This window comes from Oreochromis aureus, linkage group 19 (assembly GCF_013358895.1).
Source record: "Oreochromis aureus strain Israel breed Guangdong linkage group 19, ZZ_aureus, whole genome shotgun sequence".
NCBI classification, from domain to species: Eukaryota; Metazoa; Chordata; class Actinopteri; order Cichliformes; family Cichlidae; genus Oreochromis; species Oreochromis aureus.
In genome coordinates, this window is record NC_052960.1 from 26,887,351 (window position 1) to 26,899,494 (window position 12,144).

General features: G+C 38.7%; 1 protein-coding gene across 1 annotated transcript in view; it reads left to right on the forward strand.

Moving 5' to 3' along the window:
• LOC116310777 (neuronal PAS domain-containing protein 3) overlaps positions 1 to 12,144 on the forward strand; it is a 360,308-nt gene that overhangs the window by 164,561 nt on the left and 183,603 nt on the right. Inside the window, exon 5 of the mRNA XM_039603778.1 lies at positions 531 to 775. Coding sequence (XP_039459712.1) covers positions 531 to 775 — 245 coding nt within the window. The remainder of the gene's footprint in view (positions 1 to 530; positions 776 to 12,144) is intronic.

The window sequence follows — 12,144 nt, forward strand, 5'->3', positions numbered from 1 at the left end:
AGATGGCTTCCTATCCCTGATCCTGGTTCTCCTGGAGGTTTCTTCCTGTTAAAAGGGAGTTTTTCCTTCTCACTGTCACTAAGTGCTTGCTCATGCAGGGACAGTGTTGGGGTTGTCTCTGTATGATTATAGAGTGTTTACCTTACTGTATAAAGTCTCTTGAGGTGACGGTTGTTGTGATTTTGTGCAATAGAAATATAATATAACTGACTTGAAATTCAAATGTGTCATCCTTTTCTTCAAGATAAAAATAAGGTTCAAAGCAGTGTTGGTGAAACTGGCCGTGGCAGACAGGTGTTGTGTGTGTCTTCGAGTGCTCATGTATCTGCAAAGGCATTATTTGAAGATCATTTTAAAACCATAACATATTTGTTACCATACTGTATCTACGGGCATAATTTATAATTTTTCTCTTTTGAATGTTTATTAAGCTTTTTATTCCAGTAACACATGATTACTGAGAATCACGTTCTGCACAACCGTTTTATGTGATCAAGTTTCTTAAAACTTTTTTTTTTTACTCCTTACAGGCTGCAGGCTCTGAGGAAGGAGAAGTCACGGGACGCAGCAAGGTCGCGTCGGGGAAAAGAGAACTTTGAGTTTTATGAACTGGCCAAGATGCTGCCACTGCCAGGCGCCATCACCAGCCAGCTGGACAAGGCCTCCATCATCCGGCTCACCATCAGCTATCTGAAGATGAGGGATTTCGCCAACCAGGGAGACCCACCATGGAACCTGCGAATTGAGGGACCTCCGCCCAACACCTCGGTCAAAGGTAGAATAGACACTGGAAACATGTGGTTCTGTGTATTTACCAAAACAAAAAAAAAACAGTAAAAACTTTTAAAGAAAACAGACAGCACTGCTTGTTTAAGGAATAAAACATCTGAAACATAAAAACTCAAATTAAAAATGTTCTTTGTAGTGTAGTTGGTTCGTGTCCTAGCACAAATATATTTCTTTTTCTTTTGCTTGTTGATTATTAGAATCGTGGTATCTTATAAGCCACACATCACCTGCAGAGACTTAGCCAACATCTCAGACCACTGAGCTGCTGCTAACTGACACACTGATTATTTGTTTCTGATGGATCAAAGCCTGAGAAGAACTTTCAAGTTGAACACTTGGTCACTTCAAATCATAATTAAGCTCAGACATACAAATATATGCAAGGTAATAAAATTGCAGGTTACCAGTACATCCACAGTCAGCCTCAAGAGTAAAAAACTATTTACCCTCTGGGCAGCTGGTTCCTACAAATAGAAAACATTACTAATTGATTCCTATCTCTCCATACCTAAACAACAGATTAGATCGCATTTTGTAAAAGGTCAAGCTTAGTACTCGTATACTGCATTGCAGCCATAGGCTACATATTAAAAAAAGGATGTGGTTCCTGTGTCTGAAAAGTTAAACCTATGCTAAAGTCTCCTAAACCTGGATAAGGATTTTTTTTTCTCACTAAGAATAAGCCTGTGGTTCTGTTTTTTTCACCATTCATGCATACTGGAATAGGTTTGATTATGCTTAAAAATCTGTTTTTCACAGATGAAGCAACATTGTTTGCGTATTTAAGAACTGTTGACTGCAAATGACTTGTCTAGCTTTAGCAACTCACGACTTCAGATTTTCTGTCCAAATGGACGTTTAATATGTAATTATAGCTGATTTAGTGAACAGAAAAGGGTTTGAAACTGGCTTGATTCACCGTGTTGTACCGAAACAGTTGTCTGGCAAGAAAATCAGAACCTGTGTGAGAACAGCTTTACTGTGAATTTGGCAAACAGGTGTAACTTGAGTTTAGTTAGCTGCAAATGATGCATAAGCTAAATACAAAGTGGTGACATTGCTTATTGGAAATAAAAGTAATCCTCAGTAGAATGCAAGTCCGGATTGCACTGGTGCTCAAATGTGGAGATTGACATAATCTAGAGGTATTTGCCACTTCATTAGGGAGTGTTGGGAACCCTGTGTTACACTGTCATAAAAACCACCATAAGAGTGGTAGAATACTACAGCCCAACTCTGGACAGAATAAATCCTTGTTTCATTCTGGACATTTGACCCACTGATAGTGTAATATTTGGACCATAGGCAAAACCAAAACACTGTCCACTTAGCTGACTGAAGCAGCGCCTGTGTAAAATGTAGATATTACGGATGAGAGTAGACCTGACTGCTGCACAGCAAAATCTCCAGTGTTAAATTAACACTACAGAGTGTCTATATGTGTCCACACTGTTGAGTGTTAAATGAACACTTTTGACAGTGTTGTATTTTTAAAAGTAACCTAGTCAGTTTTCAAGATTTACAATGACTAACACAGAGCAGTGCTGATTTTCTAACACTGGAATATTTCTAACATTTTGAGTTATTTTCCAGTGTTCAGAAAATCAGCACTGCTCAGTTTTATTCATTGTAAATCTTGAAAACTGACTAGGTTACTTTTAAAAATACAACACTGTCAAAAGTGTTCATTTAACACTCAACAGTGTGGACACATATAGACACTCTGTAGTGTTAATTTAACACTGGAGATTTTGCTGTGTGGATGTGAAAGACTTTATGTTTAACTTTGTGTGTTAAATAACTGTTTGATATAAAGTTTTTTTTTTCTTTTTACTTCAGTTGTTAACATTTTGGCACTTGTGATTTTTCACTGACTGCAGCAGAAGTGCTTTTCTAAACCCTGTGTATTATATCTAATGGTCAGCAGGGAAAGTCTAGTTGTATAGTCAGCTCTCTTGACCTCTCTTGCTTTCACTAAACACTTTCCTGATGTGTTTATTGTCTCAGTCGGTGGTTTGAAGTTATATTGAATGCAAAAAGATGATTATTTTGTACATTTAGATTCTTCATTAAAGTCAAAAAGGAGGATAAAGCACAGTCTTCCTTGTATTTAAAAAAAACTGCTCACCTCAAAACATCAAAAATATAACTTTGTAAACTGGTGGGCGACTTCATGGTGGATACATCCATTTTTTGAATTTACTGTCAATAATTCCAGTTTTAAAGTATTTAAACCAGAAGTGTCCAACTCCAGGCCTCATGGGCCGGTGTCCTGCAGTTTTGAGATATCACCCTGGGTCAACACATCTGAATCAGATGATTAGTTCATTAAGGCTTCTGGAGAACTTCAAGACATGTTGAGGAGGTAATTCAGCCATTTAAATCAGCTGTGTTGGATCAAGGACACACCTAAAACCTGCAGGACACCGGCCCCTGAGGCCTGGAGTTGGACACCCCAATTTAAGCACTCATAGATGAGTTTCAACTTTTTATGGATTCTGTCAAAAAATATTGCAGTCTTGTTTTAACTTTTTAATTTAAAAGTGAGACAGTTTTTTTTCTGAATAAATAAAGTTACCAACACCTTGCTGGTCCTTTATCAAAGATGCCTTCTTTAATAGATAAAACATTTTCTGAAATTTGTCTGAGACTCCCAGTGAAGTTATTCACAAATTACCTTTTGGTAATGAAAACTCAAATTAAGTGTGTTCTAATATTAGATAGATTCATATGGAGAAAAAAATATAAAGCTTTCAATATTGTTCCACCAGTTTCTTTCTCTTCTTTTTTCCCTGTGCTAATTTCAGCACACAGCCTTTTTAAGTCTTTTTCTTGTCTTTCTGATCCTCACTACATTTTTTATTACTCTTGGACGTTGTGTGTAATTTAAAGATAAAAAAAATAATTTTGAAGTTTTTGCTTAATAACTGTTTTTTGATTGATTGATTTTTGACCCAGATTACCTCTTTTCACTCAAAAAACTGTCAGTGTAAGCTGAGCCATAGCAACAGCTTTACTGCCCAATTTAGCTTCCACAAAAGCTCATCTTTGTGTCTTCAAACGAACATTTTCATTCAAATGAAAGTGAGCATGCAAACATAGGCGTATCAGGCTTACAGCTAGCAGCATTGCAGTGACTGTGTGGCTCTTTAAACTGCTATCAAACAACTTGCAAAAGCTGCAGAAACGCACCACGGTCTCTCTCTCTCACACACACACACACACACACACACACACACACACACACACACACACACACACTCACACACGGCTAGCTTCAGCGCTAAGTGATTTTTCTGTGAAGGGAACATTAAGCTTTGATGAATTTCTGCCTGGAGTACCAGAGTGTACACAGCACTTGTGAATCTAAGTGGAATTTGCCTTTGAAATGGCCCCTTTGTGCGACGCACTTAAAGGAGAAGAGGAGCGTTTGCTTTTAAAGGGGACATTTGGGCTTGTAGGAATGACCCAAAGATGAAAGCAAATTGTCTGAAATTTCTGGGGGCAACAGTGCGTTTCACTGTGTTTGTGTGTGCTGTAAGAACTACAGTACAACCATATTTACCTGTGAACTGGAGTACACGCAGGGCGAGACTGTAGTTGAGTGTGAGTGAATAAAGTTAAGGTGTATGTATGGGTGTTTCTACACATGAGCACGTCTAATGTGTGTGCTCACACATGCCCTCTCCGCACAACAGCAGATGGCATCATTGTCGGCAGCGCTTTGAAGAGGCACATGCATTTTAATGAACAGAACCGAAACGTATACACCAGATAAATGTGTGCGTGTGTGTGTGTGTGTGTGTGTGTGTGTGTGTGTGTGTGTGTGTGTGTGTGTGTGTGTGAGTGAGTGTGTGCTGGATTGTTTTGGAGCTCTCAGGGCTGTGTGTTGTATATTTCCTGTAACACAGCCCTGCAAAAGACAGCATCATACTAAATCACATTTAACACGTGTGGAGCTAGTAATACTATATGAACAACCCTTAATTTAATTCTTGTGGACATTGACGGTGTTATTATTATTATTTATTCATTTATTTTCAGAACTAAAACTTTGTTATTGCCTCTGTGTGATACTTTCACATAACTCTGTCTAAACTAGACTTTTTTTGTTCATTTATATTAGTTCTGACTGGCAACACTGGCCGTTATAGAGACTGAAGGGACACAATTATCTAACCAATAGAGAAGACTACTCACAGTCCCATTACTACACAGATCAAATCAAACCTGAGAATGTGGATGTCCTAGAAATAACGACATGAAGACAAGGTCAACAAATCCTCAGTGTGAAAGTCAAAAACACAGAACAGACTTTGCTTAAATAGAAGTGCAAAGAATAACCTACAAGAGCAAAGTGAGGTTTTTATGTTCATACACACACAGGCCAATTCAATCAGACTATCCCTCTTGTGCACACAACATATACAGTACATGATATGTTTCTCTCTCTGCAAGGTTGTGTGTGTGTTTAGGTTGTCTTTACTCTCTCTCCTATTGACTGACACTAATGAATGAATATCCTCCTCCAGAAGACTGTGTGTGAGTGTGTATGTGCATCCATGCCTATGTGACTTTTTACTTTGTAATTGTTTTGTGTGTTACAGCCTATGTGTGTGCATGTGTGTCTGTGTATGTGTGTGTTTCGCAGTGTTCGGAACAGCAGAGAATTATTGATTTTGGCCTCTGTGTAGCTGCTCTGCATTGGTTCAGGTAATGAAGATCGTTCTGTGTATGTGTGAGTCTGTGTGTGTGTGTAGTATTCCTACTGATGACTCCATACTCTTTCTGTTTTTCCATCTGACAATATCCTCATTTATTGTGTTTCCCTCCTTGGTTTTATTTTTTCTCCGTCTTCCTCTCTCTTTTTTTGTCTAATTGTTTTCACTTTTGCACTTTTTCTTGTTTCTTTCTTTTTCTCTTCCCCTCCTCATCCTGCACCTATCTCTGTTTCTTCCTTTTTAATATTTCTTTTCAAAAGGAAGAAGGAAATTGATATATGATTTCTGATCTGATTTTGATCTGTGTACTTGCATTATGCGTTCATAGTTTTTATCCTTTCTCCTTTCATTTCCATTTCCTTTCCCCAACTTATATTTGTCCTCTTTCAGTTATTTTCTCTTTTTCTTTTAACTTCTTTCCCCTTTGCTGTGTTTGTTATCTTTCTTGTTTTGTTCATTCTCTCCTTATGTTGTGTCCTCTTTCCTTTCATCACCTTCTTTCCCTCTGTGTCTTATCCTTTACCCTTTTCTCCTCACACCACCTTCCTGCTTCCTTAATATTTCCTTTTCGTCCTTTCCTTTATCTTGCTTCATGCACTATATTCATTTCTCTTTCCCTTTCTCCCCCTCAGTTGATTCTCCTTTCCCACTCCTCTTTGTTATAACTCTTTACTTTCTTAACCTCCATTTTACTTCTTTCTATTTCCTTCTCCCCATTCCCCATTTCCTCCATCCTGTCATTCACTTCCTATAATCACTTTCTTCTACTCCTTCCTTCTTCTTTTTCATTTCTCTCTTCCTTATCCTCCTCCACCCTTGCACTTCATGCCCCTGTACACCTTCCCCTCCTCCCCCATTGACCTTTGCAGTAATTGACCCATCACTTGCTCTTCTACAGTTTAGTGTTGGAGGTTTTGACTTCCTGTCAGTAAGAGTCTCCACATCTGCTACAGGACTCCACACAAACAACTGCGACCTTTGGAGCATCCTGACACCCAGCCCATTTTGTGTGTGTGCGTGTGTGTGTAAAAACGATTGACCGCTCACTATTTAAGTGCGTAGGTGAATGTCGGTCGTTGTGTTTATGTGTGAATTTATAGTGGTGTTTGTGGTTGCACATGCAGGTACAGTATGTGTGTCCGGCAGTGTGTATGAAAAGCTTTGAGGGTCTCTGTTTCTGTCTGACAGTCTGGTGTTTGTGCGTGCGTCTGTGTGTGCCTGTGTGTGTGACCCTCTTCGACACCTGGCTATTCATTATGCATGCAGAGAGCAGCAGACACCAAAATGCCACACTTCATGAGCCAGTCTAAAAATCAAGACACACACACTCACTGTACTCCACTCACAAACAAACAATATACGCACTAATCCAAACACACACACTCACATACACACACACACACACACAAGTTTTACACATACTTTATTCTGACAATATTCAGAGAAACACACATATAAGGATATTAAGAAAACACACAGGTACCTGCATAAATACGAACTCCACCCTACTCCTTGTAAACACACCTTGTTCATATCTGTGCTGCTTTACATTCCTTATAAATATCCTCTCTCTCTGTTATTAAAAGATAAATTATGGCATTTTTTATAAGATCCACATACCTAGTTATGGCTCAGTGCATGAGCTCACGAGACTCATGAGGAATATCAGGTGTGTGTGGGTGGGTGAATACGAGCTCAGGATCCTTTGCTGCAGTTTTTAATGTGAAAAAATTGTGTATTTTCAAAGTTGTGTTTTAAAAAAACACACTTACAGTAGACTGTGCATACGTTAAAAAAAAAGTTCTGGAACATAAAATATATCAAATCACATCGGATAACATTATCACATTAGTAACAAACTTTGTAACCTTTTTAGTGACCCTATAGTACTGTAAAGCCTGTTTTAAAAGTGAAAAACACATTTAGCAGATTACTGGTTTGAAAGAAACTGGTGGCTAAGAACTTTGAAATGTTAGCATATAGCTAATAGATCTATTGGGAACTCTATTCAACAATAGTCAGGGAGACTTTCTTTGGGCCTTTATGACTTTATAGATTTTGCTTGCTAACTAGGTTTGGTAGCATTAACTAATAACTTTACTCTCAAAAAATGCTCCAAAACCAAGCCAGCCGTGCTGGAGAGCATCCTCATTCACAACGTGTAACATACCAACAATTTGTCACGTCCCGAGGCGTCTCATAGTAACGCGAAACGTAACCTTCCGCGTCCGTATGCTATGCTCCGGATTGTGAATGGAATCCAATAGAATGACGCTCCCGGAGGTAACACATGCTCCAGCCATGTTTTCCAGCCCTAACCCTAACCTTAACCATATCAGATAGTGTTTTCCAATGCAATTCATGATGAAAAAGTAAAATAAATTTACGTGTGGATTGATTCCAAATGGTTCTCATGTTTCCGAACTTTTAAACATACAGACGAATTGTCACGTCCTGAGGCATCTCATAGTAACATGAACGGTAACCTTTACCTTTTTTTCACTTGATAAAAGTTAACGTGAGGGTTCCCGATGGTTAGGGACAAATGCAATCGCAGGGCAGGATGCTGTAAACGGACCAAACTTCAGTCAGGAGAACAACTGAGATAATCCATCCAAAATATGAGGTTAGTCTTACTGCTGCATTGCCTGGGCTGTAGTTACATCATAAGATTTTAAAAAACTGAGCTTTAAAAAGAACAGGAGTAATAAAAACTGAGAGAGGCTGACAGTGATCACTGACGGTTTTTCGGGGCTTGTTGAGATTAAACAGAACAAGATACAAAGCATTAAAACATGTTAAAAACACAACAGCCTAACCCAGAAGCAGGATTCATCACGTCGTCACTTAAATACCGGATAGAATGACGATCTCAGTGGTAACACACGCTTTAATCATGTTATCCAGCCCTAATCCTAACCTTAACCATATCAGATGTGTTTTCCAATGCAATTCAAGATGAGAAAGTAAAATAAATTTACATGTGTATTCCAAACGGTTCTCATGTTTCCGAACGCGTAACATACGGATGGGTTGGGTGGCCAAAAGCGTAACATACCAACAATTTGTCACATAGCATCTGTATGTTACGTTTTGGAATGAGAACGTGTTGCGTTTTACCATCTCGTCTCCTTCGTGGAATCCACTGAGCAGCGCAGGACTGAGTTTGTTTAGTCTTATTAAGCTACTACCCAAACACATGATTGCCACAAACATGGCAACCTTCGTCTCTGTGGTAGTTATAGTCAGAGATGGGCAGTAACGCGTGTTTATTTACAAGTAACGCATTATTGTAATCCGATTACTTTTTTCAAGCAACAAGTAAAGTACGGGATTACTATTGCAAAAACGGTAATTAGATTACTGTTACTTTCCCGTAAGCACGCTGCGTTACTGCGTTACTAAAACTGTGATTTTTTTGCGAGAGTGTCTCATGACAATGACGTAAGCGAATGCGACCTTCGTGGCAACAGCTGTGTGCAGATAAACAACGGACAATATAACGAGTGCGGGAGAGAGTATGAGCGTGCAGCGTTTAAAGCGTGGAAGTACTGACCTTACTTTGAGTTTGATTCCGTAAAAAGTGACAAAAACATTAGCGTCCGCTGTTCACTGCGTGGGAAGAAAACTTCTTTTTACAGCGAAAAAACCCTTAACTTCCGAGCAAGCACCGACTATGCTACCACGGAATGGGAAATTCACAGACAAACTCGCGGATTCTTCCACTGACCGCTGCGGCACCTGCACCAGGGCAAACATCCGCCTGTTATACAGGTGAAAATAGAGCAACAGGACCGCTGAGTCTTTGATTTTATTTATTTTCTGCTGTGTTTCACTTGCATCTATTTGAAAGACTGAGTGTAAACACAAAAAAATATTTTATTTTATGTGCTGGAATGTGCAGAAAATAGGTTCAAATGTTAAACAAATTTCTTCCAGTCAGAGAATGTTGCATATAATTTAATTTTTGCTTGATGCATAAAGTTAAAAGATTAAAACTAATAAAACAAGTTTTAAAAAGAGACGTTTCCATTTGATTACATTTTATATGATGGATTAGGCAGAAAAAGTAGAATTGGGCTGAAAGATCTATTGATTTATTACCTATTCAGGTTGTAAATCATGTTTTTAAAAAGTAACTAACTAAGTAACTAAGTAATTAATTACTTTTGAAAATAAGTAATCAGTAAAGTAACGGGATTACTTTTTTGGGCAAGTAATCAGTAATAAGTTACTGATTACTTTTTTCAAGTAACTTGACCAACAATGGTTATAGTAGAAAATAATTTTTTTCTGATTTCTACAGCTTTGTTTTTCAGTGTATTGCACTGTAGCTATGCATCCTGAGGTTATGAAGGGTGTTTCCCTGAAGAAATTGTACACAAGGTTTGCCTGCTGTGTAAGGTACGGTGCAGCTGCTCTGATGCACTGATAGAGAGGAGCAGCCACACTCCTGTGTAAAAAGATTAACCTTTACTTGACCATCATTCACCATGAACCTGCAGTCCAGGATTTAACTCTACTAATATCAGTACATGTAAATTTTTTCCTTCCCTCTACGGAGATTTCTGTAAGCCCACAAAAAAAAAAATTAAAAAATTGCTGTAGCCTAAATCTGATTGAGATGATTCTATATCAAGTCATGTTGTGAAGTATTGTCTGCATTGTTTAGTGTGTATTTATGTGAGTGTGTGTTCCTATCCACTTAGCATTACATACAGCCAGACTGCCGCTTTATACAAAATCAACCTCCTGCTTAGAGAGACTCTAAGCGCTGAGTGAGAGAGAAAGAGACAGAGAGAGCGAAAGAGAGACAAGGGGGGAAAAGAGGCGCATCAGAAGAAAGCGCCTGAGTAGAAAAATGAGAGGGATAACGACAAGACGGGGGAGAAAGAGAGAAAAATAAACGAGATAGTCAATTAGAGAGACAGAGGCTATCAGTGAGGCTGAGAGAGAGAGGCAGAGAGACAGAGAGGGAGAGCAGCAGGAGTCTCGTCTCGTTATGATCCATCTCGTCTCTTTGTACCAGCTGACGTTTTTATGATGCGGCCTGCTGGCTGGGCTAATGGCTTCCTCCATTATACTGAGGGAACACAGTGACCCCGACACCCGGATAAACACAGCACTCACATCAAACCCCTCCCACCTGCCCAGCCCAGCCTGCAGACTGCAATCCGACAGTGAGTCAGCGATGAAGCTCGTTTCAAACCGAGAGATGGAGAGAATTTAAAAAAAGGTACAGAGATAAGTTGTTCCCCAAACACTAAAAGGTTTCCAACAGACATCCACTGCCTGCTGTATGGCAGGGATTTTTTAGTAAGTACCTGTTGTCAGAACTGTATTCATTCAAAGGTAAAGCAGCTCAACGCCAAAAAGGAAAGAACTTTCCAGTTAAATTTTGAATATTTATAGCTTTTATAGTTGTGTATAGTATTTTAGATTATACATGACTTGATGAATTGTCAAAGGTCAAGGGCTTTTTTTCAACTTGAAATATAGTCTTCAAGTATAGGAGTTCAACACTGTCGAACTAAAGGTAACTCTTTTTAAATTAGATTTTCCTGATTACCTTCATCTAATGTTCAAACAGAAAATCTCACACCAGTAACAGAAGCTCAACTTTCTGAAATGACAGGACAGACCCCCCCCCCCCGAAGAAAGACTAATTAAATTTAAGTTGCATATCAGGCATCCATGCAGGTTACATGATGGGGCTTCAGTGTTCATCCCCACCCATACAGGAAGCGATTCACATGTCACATTGCTTTGTTGCAGATGGTTAAATATCATTCACTTAAGTTAAGTATCCTTCAGTCTTATTAGCAGTCATTTCAATTGCTCACTCCAAAGCTAAGAAAAGTTTAATTCAGGGTCCTCCCAACTTTCTGCTGCCAGTGGTTATTTGGCCCATGGTTGATTGAAGCTGGTGAATGTCATTAACTTAACAGTTGTCTGGACATCCTCACATTATTGCTTTTGCATGTGGACAAAATTTTTTATCATGAGTTTAATATTCTTTGCTATCTATTAGAAATGACAAAGTTCTTTAGGTGAACTCCTTTTAATGAATGTCATATACTGCAAGATCTTTCAAAGATAGAATTCAATTTAAAGCTGCTCCTCGTGGAAGTACATTTAAAATATGGATGTGACTGGTGCAAATTTAAAAGAAACATTGTGTTTTTGTAACTTCAAAGCTATCTAAGATCAAATATAGTAAATAAATATCTGAAACGTTTTTCACTTGAAGTTTTCAGAGTGTGGATTTTAAGATGCATATTATCTGGATTTGTTTTGACAGATTAGACTTGCTCTAACAGCTCATTGTTTCTTTCTGTAAACTAACAACTCGAATCTCCTTCCAGCTGTTGCATTCAGGTTAGACGTCATTTAACAGCAGGCTCAACTTCCCACTGATATCTGAAATAAGACAACACAACTCGTCTTCTAAACTAAAGCGCAGCATGTGTGATCGAAACCATATAAAACACAGGGCCTCCGCTATTTGCATTACATCATGTACACACTGGGTGATAATTGTTATGTCTTTCGCCAAAATACCCCCTATCTAGTTGTAATCATTGCAGCTTTTTACCCTCGGATCTCATCTTAAACATAAAAAGAAAGAAGCGAG